The 22,106-nt window shown below is 44.9% G+C and overlaps 3 protein-coding genes across 8 annotated transcripts; all 3 read right to left on the bottom strand.

Annotated features, from left to right (window-relative positions):
• Window positions 1–76: 76 nt before the first annotated feature.
• LOC133885576 (probable galacturonosyltransferase 7) lies at window positions 77–5,603 on the bottom strand. 2 transcript variants are annotated; one of them, XM_062325304.1, is made up of 10 exons: window positions 5,221–5,603; window positions 5,014–5,042; window positions 4,861–4,908; window positions 4,613–4,672; window positions 3,230–3,323; window positions 3,088–3,137; window positions 2,559–2,854; window positions 1,665–1,863; window positions 1,033–1,578; window positions 77–785 (listed from the first exon to the last, which is right to left on the bottom strand). In XM_062325304.1, exons 1-10 carry the CDS (start codon window positions 5,372–5,374, stop codon window positions 504–506), a joined length of 1,758 nt encoding a protein of 585 aa, XP_062181288.1. In that variant the 5' UTR covers window positions 5,375–5,603; the 3' UTR covers window positions 77–503. The 2 variants fall into 2 exon arrangements, with proteins under 2 accessions (XP_062181288.1, XP_062181287.1); XM_062325303.1 differs by having other exon boundaries at window positions 1,665–2,019.
• Window positions 5,604–10,600: 4,997 nt separating this feature from the next.
• Window positions 10,601–16,341, bottom strand: LOC133885186 (leucine-rich repeat receptor protein kinase HPCA1-like). The gene is made up of 19 exons (XM_062324859.1): window positions 15,974–16,341; window positions 15,668–15,791; window positions 15,491–15,562; window positions 14,989–15,063; window positions 14,812–14,883; window positions 14,540–14,704; window positions 14,360–14,431; window positions 14,206–14,277; window positions 14,024–14,092; window positions 13,864–13,932; window positions 13,697–13,771; window positions 13,540–13,611; window positions 13,315–13,449; window positions 12,736–13,217; window positions 12,481–12,639; window positions 12,123–12,262; window positions 11,748–11,967; window positions 11,412–11,644; window positions 10,601–11,259 (listed from the first exon to the last, which is right to left on the bottom strand). The coding sequence occupies exons 1-19, from the start codon at window positions 16,074–16,076 to the stop codon at window positions 10,744–10,746; spliced, it is 2,925 nt and encodes a 974-aa protein (XP_062180843.1). The 5' UTR covers window positions 16,077–16,341; the 3' UTR covers window positions 10,601–10,743.
• Window positions 16,342–17,760: 1,419 nt separating this feature from the next.
• LOC133885591 (uncharacterized) lies at window positions 17,761–20,787 on the bottom strand. 5 transcript variants are annotated; one of them, XR_009903243.1, is made up of 7 exons: window positions 20,593–20,787; window positions 20,316–20,471; window positions 19,951–20,011; window positions 19,807–19,873; window positions 18,425–18,537; window positions 18,258–18,336; window positions 17,761–18,186 (listed from the first exon to the last, which is right to left on the bottom strand). XR_009903243.1 is itself a non-coding variant. In XM_062325321.1 (6 exons), exons 2-5 carry the CDS (start codon window positions 20,469–20,471, stop codon window positions 18,447–18,449), a joined length of 375 nt encoding a protein of 124 aa, XP_062181305.1. In that variant the 5' UTR covers window positions 20,593–20,787; the 3' UTR covers window positions 18,220–18,336; window positions 18,425–18,446. The 5 variants fall into 5 exon arrangements, 3 of the variants coding, with proteins under 3 accessions (XP_062181305.1, XP_062181304.1, XP_062181306.1); XR_009903242.1 differs by having other exon boundaries at window positions 18,258–18,537; window positions 20,593–20,786; XM_062325321.1 differs by lacking the exon at window positions 17,761–18,186 and having other exon boundaries at window positions 18,220–18,336.
• Window positions 20,788–22,106: the final 1,319 nt, after the last annotated feature.

The raw sequence follows: 22,106 nt of genomic DNA on the forward strand, positions 1-22,106 counted from the left end.
CGATTTCACAAGTAAACAAGATACATAGTTCATATTTTAATTGCATGGATGCATGTGAGCCAATGGCAACAAGGAATTGATGCGATAAACGAATACACTAGGGCATGCACAAGCTATATTCAGGAAAAATTTGGTTGATGTCCCAAGAACCTAATATACCGAATCCATATTCTACCACCCAAAAGACTCTCCTAACTACAACACATCGTTAACCAAATTGTGATGCTGCTCTGCATCTCAGCACCTGGTCCAATCCACTGTACATCTATCAGCAAATGATAGGCAACCTGTCTGCAAAAATTCGCAGCAAATTTCCTTCACACCACAGCGACATCCTGAACAATCAGGATTTGTACGGTGAAGGAGCTCCCCTCTGAATAAATAATAAGCCTCTTTCCTTGAGCACAGATGCAAGCTCTTGCTGTGTTTTGAAGAAGATGGTTGTTCCCGCCATCCCATGCAAAGTAGAGCTTCTGAATCTCACAACTCAGAAGCTTGCCATATCATGGGTTTACATTGCAATCAATCATAAATGGCTCATCCCTTGGCAGGTACCTCTTCCAGTATTTCCTGTACCGTCGTATCCCAAGTTCTAACCACGGTTTCATGTTACCATTGTAGTGCAATATGGCAGCTCTCTTGATAGCACCATGAGTGAGTCCATAGTCATGACCAAGACCAAAATGGACCCAATGGCCTTCAATAGGATGCATCAGATCTTTAAAAGCAAGCAGGCCTCCAGGTAGTGCTGCAGCTCTCCACGAAGCTTCTGTGTCATGTTGCAGCTGTTAAAGGTGACACAAGCATACCTTTATCAGGTCAAGAGTTTACAAACTCCTGGTTTAACGGGCTAAAAATGTAAGGGTTAAGGAAGAGGGCTGGGTAAATTCTAGCAAACACGCTTGCTACTGCCTACTTGTAGACAAGAAACCAAGGAAACAGGTTACTGATGTAACCACGGAATTACTTGAGAAACCCACACATAAAACATATAGGAAAATGGCAACAATTAATTGTTAGTATCACACTAACCTTTTGTAGTATCCGGTGATAAATCCCAGTGACATCATGTTCCCTCCATTTATCGAGATCAATAACGCTCACTCCGGACATCCAGATGCATGAACTAGAATCATAAGGGAAGTCAAGCAAGTATGCTCTGAGTTGACTAAATCTAATTCCACAAAACTGGACGGCACCAATCACTTTTCCTTTTAAATCAAGGTTCCATAGGAGTGACAAGTCTCTCTGGACTATAGTATCATCTTCCAAGACAATGACCCTTTTAAGATTGCTGAACAATTCAGGAAGCAAGGAAAGCGAGTGCCCAAACATTGAAATATATTCAGTTCTCATTGGGGTGTTCAACATTAGAGCATTGCTATGGGAGGTAACACGGAACTCCTCGGATGGTGATAGTTGTTCAACTTCCCCATGACCCAAATTCTTTAGTTGGAAATCTTCAAAATTAAGGACACCGATGGTAGCTCCCCTGTAAGAATTTCTGATGAACCAGTTCTTAAATGCATAGAAGTTCTGTGCATCAGTTACGAGATGGAAAACCATATTTGCAGATTCCTGAAACACTATGAAAAGAACTGGTGAGTGAAATGATGCAGATTTTCAAAAGAATACACGGTCCAGCACTATATAAAATAACATACCTCAGAATTTATAACAGTTGAGTTGATAGTCATGGATGATGCAAGAAGGTTGGTGGAGAAAATAACATAGTGCCGGAATGCTGGATTTTCAAGCTTTCCTGTGTCTGAATGCTCCATGTCAGCTGAGGATTTGAAGTAGTCAACTGTCAATCTCATTGAAAGGCAGTGGAGGCTCTTGGGTAATGTCTGAACTCCAAGCCTGTAAAGATAAGCACTCTGTCTTACATGAAAAATAGCTTCATCTTCAGTCATATCAAGCAACTGCCTCAGCTTTTTCTCAACATTAGTGCATTCTATGGCGCATAATTTTGCTGCAGCAATTGTCTGATCCATCTTTGCCATACTGACTCCGTGACTTCAAAGATAGGAACAAAGATTCATTAAAACGATCTATTCAACAAATGCAACAAGATTTGTTCTTTGAAAGTCAGGTTGGATAAGATCGTAAGAAGAAAGCTTGTTGGCAACGTGTCCATTCACTTTGAGCCATCAACTGATCAGTCCACTCATTTCCTTCCAACCCACAACTTACTGCTACCATTAGTGGCAAACTATTCTTCACAAGATCACACTTCTAGCTTTACTTATTCAATCAAACTACAGGCTACCAGTATTGAAGTCCACAAAGATGTAAAATGTATAATATATCACAAGATAATGTAACCAAAAACAAAATCTGAGGTGAGCAGATAGATTATCCTGCTCTGGTAAATGGATTGTGCTCACCTGCTCTCAGGTAATGCACAATCAATTAAGGCTATTCTTTCAAAATCATGAATTCCAACACTTCTATGTGGGAAAACTTCTGATCTCTGAAGTTAGTTGTATTGTTAGGATTATGAAGGTATGTTATAATGAAAAGTGAAGAAAGTAGTGCTGTAATATCAAACTTACAGTTTAGAAAGATCAGTATCAGATATGGCGTCACTAAGCATACGCTCATGGTCTTGGATATTTTGTTTCATTTCACGTGAAAGTTTTCCCATCCCTTCAAGTTTCACAATGCTTGGATAGTAAGCTCTTGCAACAAAGAGCTGATCTTTGAGTCTCTTCACTGTAGAATCTTTCATGACTTCCTTATGTTCAACAGACCAACGACAATAGCTTCCGAATTCAAGCTGGCAGGATTTTCCATTCTCATCACCAGGTAAACCTTGTTTGAAATTGTCCTTCAGATCAATGTCAGTAATCTGCAAAAGTAGGGTTAGAAAGATCAGGCAACATGATTCTATCACTGACACCAGCTAACCTATGAAACCCTTGCATGTAAATGATGCATAAACAGCTCTTAACAAATATTATCATAGAAAACCATATCTTCATTTTCTACTGATGAGTTTCTGTAAAAATCCACCTGTACTGCAAGAGTGGATGGTAGCATGATTTAAGAAGTCAAAAACCTAGTAAGTACTGTGACTCTTACATTGAGCAACGAAGAACTTTCCAAAGTTGTAGCTTGCTGGATAGGAGGGGCTGTATAGTAAACAAGAATTAGACACAAAGCTGTCATTTTATGAATAAAAGTTTTTTAAAAAAAGTGGCCAACAAAAGGAATCCTAATTTACCTGAATGGATTGAGATATTTCCATTCAATTCATCAAGCTTTGGTTGACTGCCGATAACAATGTCGGGTTGACTGGCATTTGTATCTGTCCACTCCTATTAGAAGAATAGTGTGATGTGTACTACAACTAAACTTGGCAAGATAATAACAATGAAAATAAGTTTTGGTATATAAACAAAATTTACAAAACGACACAACTAACACTCTGTTCAGAAAATCTTCACTCTAAATAAGTGTGATGCGTACTAAGACAAGTTTTCTTGGAAAAAATAGTTTAATGAATGAGTTTCCCAATGTCCCAACATAAAAATTAAATCATTGTTTTTTCTTGTTAGTGTCATTATAAGACACAACAAATTATTCAGCATTCTTGGCCCAGCCAGAAGTCCATAACAAGCTATATAAACCTGTGTTACCCGGACACCCGTGTCCAAAATTTTTTGCCGAGTCGGACACTCGCGCACCCGTGTCGGATTCCAAGTGATATTTGGAGTGTCCCAAAAATATTTGCCGAATCGGACACCCTGACACGAGTCGGACTCCGACACCCGCACCCGTGTCCATGTAACACAGATATAAACCAATGAGATTTCCCCTCTCCCTCCTGGACATGTGCATTAGGAATGACACCCAAATATTCCCAAAATAAAGCAAAATGCTCTCAATATCAAATAATAAAAGGAGATGGAATTGTAATTTCCTCCCACTTAATCCCCACAGAAGTTTGCAGCTTTTCTTTTCTTTCAGCGAGTTCATCAGTTAATACTTCACATTGGTAGCCCAAAATTAATCTGGCTTGCCACAAGAAAGGACAATACAAGAACCGATTCAGGAAACAAATGCACTATCTTAGGATAAAGGTTTTTCAAATAGTACCATAACATGACCAACTCTCTACTTGCCATTATGATAGTCTTTGTACTGGCTCTATTAGGTCATCACTAATCAATAGTTTAGCACCCAAGATGAAGGCTCTAAAGCTTCAACAATTATCATGTGTAGATTTTGATTGTCACAAAGAAAAAGAACTTATTCCTCATAGTATCTTGTAACATCCACGGAGTCAAATTATAAGTTATAGTATTACTAACAGTCTAAAGTCGTTTGAGCTCTGGAAAACCAAAAAGGAAATAAATAATGTTTTAGTTGCAGTAGAACTGCAAAAGTGAGCCAATAAACAAAAAAAAGAAGTAAAGATCACACATCACCAACAAAGAAAAATCACGCACTGAAAGCACTTCCACTTCAACACTGCCATGAGACCAGAGCTGAAGCAACACAACTTCACTTTACACAGTATGATAGCAACTAACAACAAGCACGCTGCTTGAATAAAAGTCATGCAGTAATAAATCCACATACAACAGCAAGTGCGATTGCAAACCTCCGAAGTAGCCGGCAAAAGCTCCTTCACGGGGTCGTTGACCCGCAATCTGTCATTTTCCTGGAGAAAGCAGCCGTCACTTTAACACATATTTATTTTCTTCCAACAAAGATCCATCATTGACCAAATCTATAAAAGATACGGACACACCTAACCAACACCCCCACGTGATTGGGAGTTGGACACTTGTGGAATTGGAACCAAAAATAACCCAGAAAAGGTAATGATGAGGAGTTGAGGACCCCTACCTCCGACGGAATTGGCTCCCAACTACCACCCTCGCTGCCGTCATAAACCTATGCAGCAGAAATGTAGGACAATGCTCAACAACGATCGAATTAGAGTATAAGACTGAACCAAACGACCCAAACATGAGCTAATTTGATTCAATTGGCACTCACCGACACCGCGCTCTCGTCCACCAAGTACACTGCAGAGACCAAAGAAACCAACAGAATTCGAGTAAAAAAACCGCGTAACTAGTTGGGGTGCCCCGAGATCGTGCTCGAGCCGGCGAACCGTACTGGAGATTCGGATCTGGGAAACGAGCTACATTGCGAGGGGGTACCAAAAAAAAGGTAGGGTTTTGGGGCGAGAGGGGTACGGACTGGAGGGGAAGCGCGCGTGGAGGCCGAGGAGTACGGCGAGCGGCACGACGACGGAGAAGAACAGCAGCGCCAGCGCGGCGCACGCCGCCGCCAGGCACCGCCACCGCCTCTTCCCCACCGGGGCCGCGGCGGCCGCCGGGCCCGGGCCCTTCATCCCGCCCGCCGCACCGGGGCGGTTCCGGGCAGAGGTGCTGTCTGGCCGGGGTCAAGTAGCTTCTAGATGGTGGAGTAGAAGACCGGAGGAGGAGCCGGCGGCGGCTTCTAGAAGTAGAAGGCCGCTGCGGCGACGGCGTGGAGGGGGAGGCGGTGGCGGCTAGGCCGTCCGTACATTTGCTCGTGCGCGTTTCCTGGCCTCGGTGTTCGTGCGGCGAATCGCTCCGTCGTTTGCAATGGATTTTTTTTCGTTTTCTTATTCTCCTTTTCCTTTTCTGTTGGTGTGGGCCTGCGGAGTACTGGGTTGGGATCGGTGGTTGCGAGCCTGCTGACTTGGCTGGGCTGGGCTGGGCTGGTCTGGGCTGAGCTGATTGTGATGCAACGACGGCACGCGGTTCGGCGGATGTGCGTATGCTGCGTACGTTCAGGTTCACTCCCCTGTCATATACCGGAAAATATTTTGTGCAAATGACTTATTTCGCTCTCGTCGGATCTTGATGTCACGGCTCCATTCGAGGCGGGTGGGACTGGGATCCGAGACGAAAATTTCACTAGTCCATACCTATGATTTATTAGAATTATTTATTTATTTTGAGATTTGTGTTAGATAAAGATATAAAAAAATTAGATAAATAAGTAAAGAGATGAACAACCAATATATACAGTATGTGCACAAGTATATAAGGAGTTGTATTTAGGAAAACCTCAGTTTCAGGGAAAACCCGCTGAACACATGATCTCCTTCGCCAAAACCCCCTCACTTAGGGCCAGCTCCAGGCTCCAGCACACACCATCTCTGTCTCTAGTGCGATCCCCAACTCCTTGAAGACTGCTCCTCCGTCGACGACAGCGGTGGCGTTCCTCAAAAGCAGAGTAAGACGCATGCCTCGGCAATCCTCTAAGGCAGCGACTCCTCTAAGACCCTGCCTTCGTCGAGGCTCACCGCATCTACCGTTGAGGGAGTCACAGACTTCCTCAGTCTCGCCATTGACAATACATCCGTGATCCATCGTGAGGCTCTAGATAGCCCTACCTTCATCGAGCCTCGCCATATCTACCGCTAAGGGAGTCGCAGACTCCCTTAGCCTCACCGTTGACTTCACCTTTGACCCTCGTTGCGGCGCTACAGCCCCACCTCCGTCGAGCATCACCGCGGCTACCTACTGAGGGGGTCGCGGATTGCCTCCCTCAGCCTCACCGTCGACTTCGCCTCCGACCACCACCGTAGGCTCCAAATAGCCACGCCTCCGTCAAGCCTCACCTCAGTTACCCAATGAGGGGAAAGCTGCTTGCCTCCCCTAGCCTCACCATCGACTTTAGCTCTGGCCCTCACTGACCCTCGGCTCCGACGTCCACTTCTGCAGGGCTCTGGACCATGATGCCTCTGCCAAGCCTCGTTGTCCCTTGTCTCCAACGTCAACTATGCCTTCGGCCACCATCGTGTCGCTCCGAATGGCCTTGCCTCCGTCAATCCTCACTGCGGTCAGAGCTGAGGGGGTCGCAGGCTTCCTACCTTAGCATCGTCGTTGACTATCCTCCGATCACTATCGTGGGTTTTCGAGCTATGCACTATCTGTAACCCTAACGCCGTCACCTCTGTTGAGCCTCGTTTGCACCATCCGCGAATCGTGCGGCCCTCGTTCCCAACCTAAGATGTTCGCGCTGCAACGACCAGGGGCCTCCTAAAGTATTTTGTTGTCAAAGTGGGCTAGAGCTAAATCTCTGAGCATCCACTCGTCCCCTCAGAGCCTCAGAACCAGCGGATGAGTGGGTGTTGTTGGGGAAAATATCCCAGTCCTCAGATATTAAGGCGACATATGGTGGGTTACTATAGCGATCATAATATCCTGGTTACCATGTGGCATGTAAAGAAATGAAAGGTTAGCAATAGCCTTACATGTACATAATTGTAACATAATATCTTAAATACAGGTTTATAAATTCCCCTACCCCTTCTCTCTATAAAACGAGCCTCATAAGGGCAAGCATGGGGATAGAGATATTTTCTCCTATCATTACAAAATCTCTCTCTCTCTCTCTCTCTCTCTCTCTCTCTCTCTCTCTCTCCAAAAAAGGCTCTTAGGCCATTTTCAAGCTTGAGTCCTCCTTAGTGAGAAGGGCTCTCGCTGTGTTCTGTCTGGGGCACGTTTTCGTGCCCCAACACATGTGTTCCATTAAGAGTAGTTAGAGTATTGAGTAAAATCCTTATTTGTTGTTCAAAGTTAGCCATTTCTCGAATCTGCCATAAAAAATTCTCAATTTCTATATCTGTCGTTGAGTTTGAAACTTTATCCCCTCTATGCCACTTCCGTCATGTTACCATCTTAAGTGATGAATGAAAAGACCTTTTTACCCATCTTCTACCTCCTTTTCTTCCCTAGTCACGAAGACCCTTCTCTTTGGTCTTCACAAATCCGAGCACCACAGTGTAATCAGTCAAATGAACTACTTTGTTAGCATATAGATTTCCAAGGAAATCAAAACCCACAATCATTTTGTGGGTGACTCCGCCGGAATAACGCCGTATTCTGTCACCCGCCTTCGGACGCGCTCCACAACTAGCAATGTGGGAGCAGGGTGGTCATCAACCTCGCCTCCAACCATGCTCAGTGAGCCCCTCATGAGCTTTCCTTGCTGCCCCAAGCACCTCCAACCGAGCACCGTGAGGGATCTAGGAGCTTGTTGCCCCGAACTCGATTCCCACTCGCCTCAGCCGACTCGTGGAGGATGGCAATAGGGGCGGCAAAACAATGAGGTCACAATGTCGATGAGGACCTCGATGCATGACGGTGTGATAGTTTCTGTCGACCTACAGAGGAAGAATCATAAGGCAGCAATGACAGTGTGGAGGGCTGAGCGGATCACTGCGGGGTTGGCTAGCGCGGTGAAGGCGGCTAGTGTGACGGTGGGGTCACCATAAGAGAGGAGGTATGCTATGATAGTGGACCATGAGGAGGGGTGGGAGGGGTCCACAATGCAGAGGGACGAGATCGAGGCGTCTCGTCAGTGTTGGGTGTCGAAGGTGGTAGATGTGAGGTCTGCTAGTGGAGGCAGGACGCTTGCTGCCATTGCCGAGCTTGATGATAACTCAAAAGCGGACCATGGAAGAAGGGGTAAGAAGAAAAAGCGAGGAAGAAGATGACCATGGTATGGCTGGTATTTTTGCAAAAGAAAATTAACAGATCAACAAGGCTAAACGGTGCGTGCATGTAACAGACCTAACTGGGGTGGCATAGAAGGGATAAAGTTTCAAACCCAATGGCAGATAGGGAAATCAAAATTTTCTATGGTAGATCGGAGAAAGAGCTTTCCTCGAATGACAAATAAGAAATTTACTCTAGAGTATTACAGTGACCTACCGAAACAACCTAATGCAAGAGAGGGCTAAAGCAACCTAGCACAACACTGAAACAAAACATCAACATGTACGATATATGCGACACATCCAAGTGAAGGACAAGCATTCAACACAATACACCAAAGCTACAAACTAGGGCTTGACGATGCGGAGGATGCAATAGAATGGAGCTTAAAAGAGGGGAGAAGCTAATGGCAAGGTGAACCACAAGCTCTATCGTGATTTAAGAACCATGACAAGCACACACCACAAGCATGCAGCTCCTAAATGAAGGTGGTAGCATCCCCATGACTTGAAGATGATGAAGTACAATGCATGGATGGCTGCTCCAACTCCACACGTCATCCCTAAATGGAAAGAAACCATAAGAGTTGGAGGCGACTAAGAATTTATTGGAAGGAGGCCAAAGACTCGGCAGGTCATGCGGAGGTAGAAAATCTCCCTGCGCACTGGGTGAAAGGCTCTCGCTGCATAGCATCTGGGGATCCATGCAGAGCACTACCTCTACCAAGGCACTAAGCACCTCGCGAACCGTGTGAAGGTGGATCCCCGCGCACCTGGCATAACGCTCTCGCTGCAAGGATTTCAACGTCCTCAGATCTCGTGACACACGCGAGATGAGAACCAAGATGACCCAGATCTGAGCAAAAGGAGTGAATGAACTCCACCCTCTAGATTGGATGGCCACTACTCAACAAGGTCCACAACCAGACCCGGTAAGCGGACATCTGAGGCCCAAGCCAGAAGTCATCGCCGCCATGGCAAAGGGGGCCTTGCCTACATCCCCTGGATGCACATCCCCCGCCACCACCATACCGCATGAGAGCGGCTTCGTCGCCATAGGGCAAAGCCGATGACTGCGCGATGTAGGGGGACCCGGAAGCAGCGCGACCCGAGCACCACCACCATGATCCAAGGTGGAGCCAGTCAGGAACACCATCGAGGTAATAATCTTTGCACGAAGGGGTCAACAACACAGACGATCAGCCGAGAACAATAATTTTCCAAAGAATTCATGAATTTTGTCGGGGTCATGTGACTTCGATGACAAAGGCTAGCTTTGCCCCTACCACCATTGAAGAATGCCAATAATATGATCCTTATCACTCAATATTGAGGATTCTATTGTATAACTAGGCGTTAAAGGTCAGAGACGCATTACATATCACACAACATTAAGAAATTCTACTATACTGCTCATAAATTAAAAAAGAATTATACTAAGAATTAGGTGAAAAGTTCACCATATGCGAGAGGAAGCAAACATATGTGTAGCATTATTTTCCGGTGCGTGTCTACACACGATGAAAGGGCGCGTCTATCAAAGATGAAAGGTAATCATTTTTAACTACAAGATTAAATTGGATTATAACTCCGCTCTTTAGCCTTACCACACTTCCACACCAACATATTAGCCTCGACTTCCCTAAATATGGTGGTACATACTATCGAAAAGGGTTTTAGGATGAGCAGAGCAAGTTATGTTTACAGCCTGCAATTCTTATGAGCCACAAGGTCAAAAATGTAGCGGAGGAACTCAAGTATGGGAACCTTCCGGACATGGGAGCTCAACTGATCGGAAGGGGGATTTTAAGTTCATAAACATTCTACTATACCCTCCGAGCAGCAGATCAGAGGGGACGTAAGTCTTTAACACTCTTGCTAGTGATCTATTATATTCTTTGATGACTTCTTTTCTTCTTCATGTCACAAGCATCTCCTTTCACTTCCATAGTGGTCTTCTTTGGCGTCATCTCCACGAGCCCTCCTTCACTCATGACATCAAAAGTTTGAACTCGTCATCTCAACCATTAATCAGAGTAAATTTAGTGGTGAGAAAATGTGGCTTCGATAAGAAAAAAAAAGAAATGATTTCAAATCCATCTTCCTATAGCCTTTTACATTTGTAGTCTCGTGATATATTGAATATACATTACAAACACACACAAATGTACAATTCATCCGACAAGCTCCAAAAACAAAAGAAAACGGCTAAAACACCCCCCGAAATCCTACTTGGGCTTGACCTCGAAGTACGGCATGTACTCCGACGCGTTGTCCCCGTACGACCCTCTCGTGATCTCGGCGTCGCTATACGGGTGGCTATACGGGTGCGCGCTCGCGCCGCGCCCCGCCCCGTCGAACACGTTGGCCGACGAGCCGGCCGAGCTGGCGCCGTCGGCCCCGTCGGCCTCGTTCTGCAGCATGGCCTCGATCTCCTTCACCACCTCCCCCATGGCCGGCCGCGCCGCCGCCGACTCGTCCACGCACCGCATCGCCAGCTGCACGAACCGCCTGAACCCGGCGGTCCGCGCGGCGTCCCGGATCGCCGGGTCGAGGAGGGCCCGGAGCCCGTAGTAGTCGCGGTCACTCGGGTCGATGGCCAGCCTGACCTCGCGCACGATGTACTTGCCGCTCTCGATCGGCTGCCGCCCGCTCACCAGCTCCAGCATCACCACGCCGAAGCTGTACACGTCGCTCTTCTCCGACAGCTGCTGCGTCATGTAGTACTCCGGATCCAAATAACCCTATCAAACACCAAACGCACAAGTTTACTTAAGTTTCCATGATCAAATTCAAACATGCTTAGGTTTCTATTCTATTGGTGCACGATGTTTATGCATGGCAAGAGTTTCGCAAAGAAAATGAGGTGAAACAGTTGAGTGCTAGTAGTGCTTACCAGTGTCCCTTTCACTTGAGTGGAGACGTGGCCCTTTTGGGTGTCTGTGACGAGCTTGGAGAGGCCGAAGTCAGCGACCTTGGCTTTGAGGTGGTCGTCGAGGAGGATGTTGGTGGACTTGATGTCCCGGTGGATGATCGGCGGGTCGGCGAGCTCGTGAAGGTATGCAAGCCCCCTCGCCGAGCCCAGTGCAGTCCTGAGCCTCTTCTTCCAGTCCAGGTACGTCCCTCTCACTGCATGGCCGTGCACACATACAAATTTAATGGTTGATTGCTTTGATTAGATGAGAGATGACAAATTTGTGACAAAATTATGGGGGTGTTCTTGACAATGTACCTAGCAAGTTCTCTCTGAGTGTTCCATTGGAGACGTACTCGTACACCAGCATCTGCTCCCCTTGTTCGTAGCAGAAGCCGATCAGGCTCACCAGGTTCCTGTGATGAACCCTGGAGAGTAGCTCGATCTCGTTCCTGAACTCCACCACACCTTGCATGGATCCGGGCTGTGCTCGCTTTATCGCCACCCGCGTTCCATCCACAAGTGTTCCCTTGTACACCTTTTAATTTGCCATTTTTTTTGTATTTGTAAGTTGCCAGATTTTTTGTAAGTGTAGGCAGATTTACCCTAATTATTGGATTTTGATCCAATGGTATAAATGTTTGTGCAAAATCTCTTTACGAAAGATGAATAGTGAGTCGATTAGTTTGATACCTTTCCATAGCCTCCTGAACCTATCTCATGGGTGTCTGAGAAATTGTTGGTGCATTTCTTCAGTTCATCAAAAGTGAAGAACCTTGCTCCTTTGAGCTGTGGAGCCCCTCCACTGTCTTTCTGAGAAAATCCCCATGAAGCTGTAATTTTGGAACAAAATTCGGTTCAGACTTGAAGTTCTTGCCATGACTGTTCGCAAACTGTGACACGTCCTTAGTGGAACAAAATTACAAAAACTAAAAACGAAACTCACGGTGAGTTTCTAAAGCTTATACGTTCAATTCCTCGCAGAAATATTTAAAGACGCTGTCAGTGACATTACAGGAATTGAAATGCATATAAGTTTTCAATTCCTTACCGAAAGGGTCTGCTCGTCCTGTCAGTTCCTTAGCCCTTTTCTTCTGTCGTAAAGCAAATAATACCATGACAATGAGGGCAATAACAAGAAGTCCACCAGCTACCGCAATTCCAGCGATAGCACCTGTACTGATATGTGATTTTTTACCACCAGCAGCACCTGAGACAGAAAGTTACAGTGAATTCAAAACATGTACTACTTGAGAATCTTGAATACAAATACAAATGGCAGTTTTGCATGGTGAAACTAAAGTACCTGACAAGGGCACATATGGGTCTGCAATGAAGTAATAAGGTCCAAAATTTGACGGTGCTTTGTAGGTCTGGTTGCTGAGGTCAAAGCCAATCCTTATCAGTTCTGACAGGTTGAAGGACACCCCTGAAGATGGGAACAGCTTCACTTGAACCTGGAGGTAGTTGTCACTGTTAAAGTTGATACCGGAGAGGTAAACCGAACCGTCACGCAGACGCAGCTGCGTCGAGAGGCTCGTCTCCAGTTGCTGAAAAGTGTCGCTGCTCGTCAAGTCTGTGAAGAATGGTGCTCTGAAGATCATCTTGCCATTGTAGGAATAGGCGCAACCGCAGTTTGCAGGGTTCTGACCCTGATCATTAGAACATGAAGCTGCTGAGGCACATTTGGCCAGGCTGGTGGTGTATGCTATCATGTTCTTTTGCTGGATGCTGCAGAATGGTCCACTGGAGAAATCTGAATCCACGCACACCGGGTTCCCGACAAGCCTGTATTCAGGTATGACAAACAAGAAATGCAATGTCTCTTTTTGTGGAGAAAAGAAGAAATTGTGTGGTTTGTGGGGCCAAGTTTGCGGGTTCTTACACCAGAGTGTTGTTGTAGCTTGGGGTGATACTGGCAGAAAATATACGGTTATTTTGGAGATTAACAGCCTTCAGTTGTTTGCTGATGCTGCCTGAGATTTCAAGTGTCCCATTGAGTGCATTGTTGCTCAGTACACTGTCTGATCAGCAAGATAAAAAGGTAAACACAGGAAAAAAATTCTCCTTTATTGGAACACATTTGGAGCATAAGTTGCCAGAACATTACACTTGCTGCAGCTGAGGCAATGCGAAGAGACTCTTGGGGACCTCGCCAGAAAGTTGTCCAGAAGCTATTGATCTGAGTGATCAAAACATATCAAGACGAGTGCAAAATTGTCGTTGCTGAGATGGATTTGAATACTGAATAGCCTTAGATAACTCACACAGAAGTAAGAGATGTTAAAGTTGTGAACCAGTTTGGGACAACTGAAGCAGCAAATGAGTTATTGCTTAAATCCCTGGTTATGAAAGAGCGAATTCATCAGTAATTGTCCCGACGATTTATATGATCGCCCAAAGCAGCATGGCAGCATTATAGTTAGTTTCTTACACAACGTTTAATTTGGTCATGCTGCTGAGATCTGGCAGTGATCCAGTGAGCTGGTTGCTTGCCAAGTTCCTGCAGAAGATCACATTTTTCAAACATAAGTATCGCCATTGTTATAAAAGATCTTATCTTAGCTGATGTTTTAATATCAATGGTCACTTACAGCTCATTTAGATTGACCAAGTTGCTCATGTTAGGAACTGATCCCCCCAAGTTGTTCCTATCTAGTCGGCTGTCAAAGATGCAAAGTTAAAAACATGACAAAATTTGTACAAAAAAGCCAAATATATAATAAAAGATTGGTAGAATTTTTTTTTTGAACTCCACTGATTCTAAGATACTTACAGAACTTGGAGTGATGAAATGCCCCCTATCTCAGGTGGGATTGAGCCAGAAAATTGATTGCTATCGAACAATCTGACGAAGATGAAGAGAGAAGTTAGCAGGGTATATTTATCCATAGAAACTACAAACTGAAAAAAATCTGGAGATCCCTTACATGTGTATGAGAGTCATATTAGAGTTGAAGAGTCCTGTAAGCGTTCCAGATAACTTGTTCTTGTTGAAATGGCTGTTCGTCGATTGGAATTTAGAAATACGAAACAACCGGAAGGGAAGTGGTTACATATTGATTTTGCTCAACTGATCAAGAGCAGAAAGTAAGCTTGAAATTACTTACAAGTGTTTTGTACGCGTAAGTAGGTCAAGCCCTATTGGTGCCGTTGCTGATGAGATCGGGACTGGTCCAGAGAGCTGATTATCAGCCAGGTCTAGCCAGTAGAGGTTTGAGAGTAGGCCAAGTGAAGCTGGTATTCTACCCGTAAACTTGTTTGAATTCAGTGCCCTAAGGAAAATGCGCCACACGACAGGTTAATTTTGTTTGTCCAATCAAAAGAAGTAAGAACAGAAAATTATGATGGACGTTTCAGCTGAATCGACTAGCTTGCTTACAGGAAGGACAGCCGCAATAGGTTGCCGAGTTCTAGTGGAATGCCTCCTGTGAAGCTGCAGCCAGCCAAGATCCTGACAAGTACAGTGCATTTGCGCGAGTCCATCAGTCTGTTTGGTCATTGTGTATGTCTGACGAGGAAAAGTAGGATTGACAACGAAGAATAATGCAGCACATACAGTGTTGTAAGCTGCGCAAGGTTCCCGACCGAAGCGGGCATCGGACCACCGAGATCAATGTTGAAGGAAAGATCCCTGCAAGTGCTTATTTGTGTTAGCTAAAATACTCTTCCTTCTCTTATGCTAGGTAGATCAGGGGGCCTTCTCTTATACACTTTGACAGATCATTTTGTACAATAAATGTCGAAGTGTATTTTGTTTCATTTCCAATAACCTGGCCTTATAAAAAAAGAGAGCCTAACCCATGTTACTTTACAAGAGTAGCTGGAACTTTAAAAATCTGGTAAACTTGAACTGGTCAGCTCAGCTCAACTGCCCAAGGCTGAAAACAGCAGAGTTTATAAGGTAGAAGCAAATCTGCTCTGACCAATTCAAAACCTTCATCCTGAATCATCTGAAATGCTATAGCGTCACCCAAGCTCATGCCTTGTAAAACCATGGTGTTTTGCAGCTAACGATTCCAACGGTGGAGGTCGAGGGAAGCAGGTGAGAGGTGACTTACAGATACACCAGCTGGCTGAGCTGGCCGACGCCGTTGCTGAGCGTGCCCTGGATGTTGACACTTGACAGCCTCCTGCAAACGAGCACGCACGCACGATGTTACGGTAAGGTGCTTGCATGACAACAGGCGATCGGTTGAAACGGGACGCGGACCGCACGGCGACGGCCGAGCACTCACAGCGATGTCACCCTGCCGTTGTTGCACATGATCCCGTCCCACTGCCCGCCGCAGGGGTCGCCCGACGACGACCAGCTGGACGGGTAGTTCTTCCATTGGCTCATCAGAGATTGGAGAGCAGAGACTGCCGAGTTTTTTTAAAAGAAAGAAAGGGCTCAAATTACTAGAGAATCATGCAATTTTGGGTCAAAATTTTGTCTAGTTGATTACTTGCGACACCTATTCTGGCATCTACTCCTGTGACCTAATGAAATGGAAATCAAAGAATGAAAGCAACGAGCAAGAAGCAGAGTTGACCATACTAACCATCTTGAGCATTGGTGTCGCAGAAGCCGGCAGGAAGGCTTGCCAGCAGCAGCAGCACGAGCAGCGGCGGCGGCAGGACCCGCCGCCGCGCCGACGCCGTCATCCTACGCTGCGGCGGCGATCTGAATTCGGAACCCGGAAGCACGTGCGCTCGCCGCCGCAAAGTCTTCTTCTCTATCCGTCACAGGACGAAGCCGAGAGAGAGAGTTGGAAGCTGCGCAACTTGTAAGAGGCAAGTCCAACTGACCAAGACAAGCCTCGCTGTACCACTTACTAGACGTGCATTGAATTGCGCCGGGCAAAAAACCACCAACTGCCCCTTCTTCCTCCCTCCTCCCCACTCCCCAGCGCAGGGAAGAAGTCAACCCAATCAAATGGCAGGGGAGGGGAGGGGAGGGGAGGGGAGGCAAGCGCTCAGATAGCTGCACCGCTGGTCAAAAGGGAGGAAGGAGAGAGCCGACTGCCAAATGCAATTGAAAAGCTAACGTGACGATTATACCAGTACGTTTTCCTTTGTTAATCCCTGTTCGACGACTGTTGGTAGCAGGTAGCTTTCGCAGCCGAACACGGCTCAAGGACTTTTTAGTTTAGTTTCAGATCACGAGAATCTAATTTAGCATGTAGTATAAATGAGAGTTTTTTTTCTAATAATTTATAGATTGTGGGATTCGTAGTATAACATGGATTCCAATAGATTATGAGAATCAGTCTTTAGATTATGATATATATTTTTTGCTTTGAGCTAGAATTCATAATTAAAATAAAAAACAAATAAACAGGACCTTAATTACTATTAGCGTGTCGGCATCGTTCCTTTTTTCTGCTTGTGTTGGGCTCTTGAATCACGCCATTAGCTACATCCAACCACGTCCAGTTTGTACTACATGCGGCGCCAGTTGACGCAGCATATCGAGTCTAGGATTCCTGCATGACGGCCGAGATGAACGCAGGCGCTCCGGAAGGACAAGTGATCCATCCAGCCGGGAGTTGCCCTCGAATTGTCTGACAGGTTCACGGCGCAATTGGGAGGTCGGCGACCAGTTGGGAGAGCCCTGCCAGATTCTGTGTCTGATCGGGAATATAATACCCATGATTGCTGATGGAGACGATGACCTTCTTTTGATTGGACTGCTCTTCTTTACGTAGTTTTCTCTGCAGGATTTCTGATTGGACAATGGAGGAGCAGTGACGGCACTTGGTTACAGGACAGGCTGGAGTCCCCGGTCAACGGGGCTCCGCCGGTCAGAGCACGGCCGCCTGCCCGGCGCGGTGTGCGCGCATGCTTCGAGCTTCGCGGATCGCGCTGTCCTGCTGCTACTCTGCTGTCCCAATCGGTCTCAATTGTGCTCCAATCACGCACCGGACTAGGGATGCGACACCTGTGACCAATCTGTTAGGAAACAATTCTAAATGATCGATTAGATACCAATTCAGAAGGATGTCTTCCCAAAAGAATATATATTTGGAAGAGATGAATTAGAGAGGGATGCATCTGTTAGGAAATAATTATAAGTGATCAATTAGACATCAACTGGGAGGATGCCTTTCTAAAAGGATACTTAGGGCTCTAAAGGAAATGATATCCCACCGAAACAGAGATTCCATTAAATCCTAGCCCTTCATCTTCCTTCTGCCTCTTTATCCAAACTCTTCACTCATTTCCCTTTCCCTGTCCGCCCCTTTTTTTCCAAGTTGCCAAACACCCCCTTATTGGGGAGAGATAAATTGAGAAAGAATATCTCCTCAAATAAACACTTATTAGGAAGAGATGTCTCTTCAAAGAAACATGAATTTAACCCTTCATTTTATTTAAATATATGACTAATTAATGAAATCAACCAGAGTTTTCACTTTCACTCTATTATGCCTCGATTACTCTGCAACACAATCCATGCGACGCGAGCGAGCTCTCCCCGTCGAGGGCTGACCAGCTCCGGCTGAATCCGCCGCCGCGCGCGTAGGCGCTGCACGGCCGGGGAGGCTGTCCGCGCAGCGCTCACGCACGCTCGCACGTCAGCCGACCCGACGCCGCGGGCATTTTACTCGGCCGGCACGCTGCGGATGAACACTTCCTGGGTTTGGTATTGACAGCTTCTTTGCCGCATTTCGTCTCGCCACAAGAACACAATTGAGCTGGCACGCTTGTCGCTCGACAAAATCAAATCCAAACAAATCGAGCAAAACTTCAACGCCGGCAACCAGGCGAGGCGCGACTGAATGCAAGGCACCTCGAGTAGTTAGGGAAATAAAGAGGAATGGTGGCGTTTAACAAAAGGCACATTACCTAGTCAACTCGTCAGACAAATATCAGAATGTGACCTCGGTGCAAACGCACCAGTATCCAGAACTCAAGACCTACATGCCTGCCAAAGTAGCTGAATGGGTTTCGAGTCTAATATAGGGTGTGAATTGTGAACATTTCGATTTGATCTACAAAACAAGTCATCGTACATGAATATCTTCTCTTCTGTGCTCAATGCCGCCTCACTTTAGACTCGCTCCTAGCAAGGATCATACCAGAGAGCTTGTCAACCTCGTAAAGGAGTCCAGCTGAAAACAAGAAGCTGCAGCATAGCAAGAACAAAGGGATTAGTTGGTTCAAAGGGACTGCACCTAAACATGCTGATAAAACACAGAACAACGGTATGGAAGAGCATGGGCAGTTGGGCACCAAAGTTCTCTATAATAGTGTGAAAATGGTGACTATCTGCTGTTATAATATATGTTCCACCAACACAGTTTTACTTTTACCAGGCATTGTCATGTGCTACATGCATAAACTTGGAAATGCTGCTTCATGAAGTACCAGAAAAATGCAAGTTCTAATGAACTGTCAATACAGAAATGCTGTGTCAACACCATGGTGGAAAGAGCAAATCTTACCCTGACATAGCACTAAAATATGATTTATCATTGTCAATTAAATATAAACAGTCATGGACCCATGGTTGTTAGGTGGCTGAATTTTGCCAAGTAGTTGGTGTGCTTTAGTTTGTATGTAAATATGCAATAGTAATAATAGCAAATCTGAAAAGCTACAGAAAGATAGCTAACATGATATTTTGTATAAATGGATTTTACTCAGCTACTAGCCATCCATCTGACCATCTTACAATTTTAAACATAATGCTGGCTACATAAGGCATCTGTCAGGAGACAACAATATGAAACCTAGAAATAGCAGCGTAGCAAGACTATTGCATAATTCTATAGTTTTTGCTACATGCAAACATACCAATGGTAGTACTCATAACAGCATCCTACAGTTAACAACAATGAACACAGGCCAACCGTTGCATACCCCAACTGGTATGGCACTTGATTCTCTCACTGATGAGGAGAGTTCGATTTTGACCAACCACGGACTGGATGGGACAGGACTATCAATGTGAACTTCAACACTGTGGTTGTGGCAGACTGGCAGTATTAAGCATGAAACAAACAGGCCCTCAACCTGTGACCTTAAGATGACAACACTAGCCAATCCTCCCACGCTAAAAAAGAAAATGATGTAAATAAACACTATGTATGTTCTAGAAACATCAAATTAGACTGTGTGCATATGTTTTAACTGCAACCTCCTTTCCTTGCAAACAGAGGAGCGAAGCATTTTCTTTTCAATAATATGTTACTTTCATTTCCCAACACACAAACAGAACAAATACTTTTAAGAAAATATTCCATTAGCATATCTATGATTATCATTGATAATCTCAACACCTTCCTTATTTAGCAGACTGGAATCATTCAGGTTTGTTGATGGGTTCGTGGGACCAAATAAGTGCCGATGGCTGGTATAAAGAAATCGGTTAAATGTGTTGAAGGAAACATACCATGTTGTGATACAGACACGGTGGACAGTGCCAGCTACAATAAGTGCAACAAGTTCTGCGACAACAACTGCAAAGGAAGGGCACTACTGATTAAAGAAAGTCCAAATAACAACAATAATAAGCCAAAAGAATGAAAGCATGTACCGTACACACCTGCACCCCAGCCAGTTCTAACTCCACTAGCCTCTTGGTAGTTCCCAATAAACTGCAAAAGTTGCTCCAATTATCAGTTTGTCATATGCAATATTTCAATGCAGCAAGCATACAATTGATGATGAGCGCAGAACTAATGGATCTTATAACACGAAACCAAAAAAGGGTGGCAGTCAAATGTATGTAACACCACTCTACTAGCTCGCTATGTTCCCTTGCTAAGGGTATGGATGGTTGCACAAGTTTCTAACACTTCAATTTAGCAAACTGGGAAGATGAACAACTTCACGAGCTTCTCCACAATTCCAAGCGGGAAAGAAGATAGAAGTAGCGAAGGGATTAGGATAGAAACGCACGGTGAGGAGCAGGAGGAAGAGGAGGGAGCAGACGAATCCGCCAGCGATGGTCATGAGCTCCGACGAGGCGAACTTGGCCCTGTACATCTCGAGCAGCGACAGCGTCACCGCGAACACCAGCAGCGACAGCAGCATCGACCGCCCCGTGCTCGCCATCTAATACGACAAACGGATCTCCGACGAATCAAACAACCACCCCGAAAAAATTCTCAAGAACCACGCGTCAATTTTGAAGAATAATCAGACCCACGCAGGGCAGAGACGGATCGAAGCTCACCTCGCCTAGACCGGATCGCAGATCTGGGGAAACAGGCACGGGCAGGACAGCAGTGGAAGTAGGGTTTTGCGCTGCTTCTTATTCCCCTCTCCCTCCCCGATCTCGCGAGATGGATGTGAGATCTGCGCCGAGTCGAGTCGCTTGATGGAATATGGTAAATGGAGGTGGGCGGCCCATTTGATCTTAGTTGAACCTACGAGGAAGGTTTTTTTGTTTTTATATTTTTTATCAAAAATTGTAAATATATTGAATCCCGGTCAGTCTGAACATGTCTGCTATTGTCGCCTCTTCAATAGACGATATTATCCGTCACCCATTAATTGGATAATTGGATAGGAAGAATATAAGCTAGCAATTTGATTGGTGAAGTTAAAATGTCTATAATAAATATAAAGTTTATGTTACATAGTTATAAATATTACATTACTAGAGATAAAATATAGGTTTCACTGTATGACTCGGGGATTTTCTCGTCTCCTCTCATATGTCCTTCTAGTTCCTCTTCTTCCTAGCGACGTATGAGAGTTTGACGTCTCTGAAGTAGTTCTTCATGCCTATAAAGTTCAACCTCCTATCTTCTTAAAATGTTCTCCTGAAGGTGATGTTTTTCCACTTGTCTTTGAAGATCCTTGGCTTGCCATCTGCATTCATGTTCTTGTTGTTAACATTCTTGTTGCCGCGTACCAGTGACTTCTGTATTTATTGTGTTTTCTTCATCTTGATCTCGTACTCTCTTTTTATTTCAATCTCTTTGATCCATCCCCCATTGAACGACGACCTAATCACGTCAATTCATTCCTTGAAGCAGTAAGGTTATTTAATAATTAAATATTATATTATGAGTGTAGTTAGTAATATGAATTTGACAAGTGCGGAAGAGTAAAAAAGATAAACATACTATAAAATCGGGATCAAGTTTGGAACACATGAAGAACCTCCAACCAAAGATCTTATTATCGAAGGATGTCGACATTCGTGCTCGTTCACTACATAAGCACAACAGACATTCATACCAATGTGACACTCCGAAGGGGTGGTTACTCTAGAAATCCATAACACCTTAGTAAGATGTAACATCGTAATTTAAATATTAGTAAATAATTAAACGAAATAGAAATTTACAATAAATTATGTGAGGAACCGTTCAAATAATATTCTAATTAATCACCAGGAGGATCATTATTCATACTCATAACCTCGATGATTAACCAGAATATCATCCCGGTAGTTTCGACACGTGTTTTGTGCCCAAGATCAGAACACATGTCCTTCCAACATGTACATCACAATAAAACTTAAGAAAGAGCAATTAATTAATATTATATTACAAGTTCTTAAACATACAATAAGTTATCATAATTTACAGCAAAAGAGAACTAGGAGGAGACTAAAACCTGCTCAACTCCTAACCAACAAAAAAACTAATCAGCGGAAAACTAAAAGCTATACAACAAAAGGATATGAAGCCACATGCCCTTAGGCTCCATACCAAAACACTGAGTTCAGAGTAGAGT

This window comes from Phragmites australis, chromosome 11, assembly GCF_958298935.1.
Source record: "Phragmites australis chromosome 11, lpPhrAust1.1, whole genome shotgun sequence".
NCBI lineage: Eukaryota > Viridiplantae > Streptophyta > Magnoliopsida > Poales > Poaceae > Phragmites > Phragmites australis.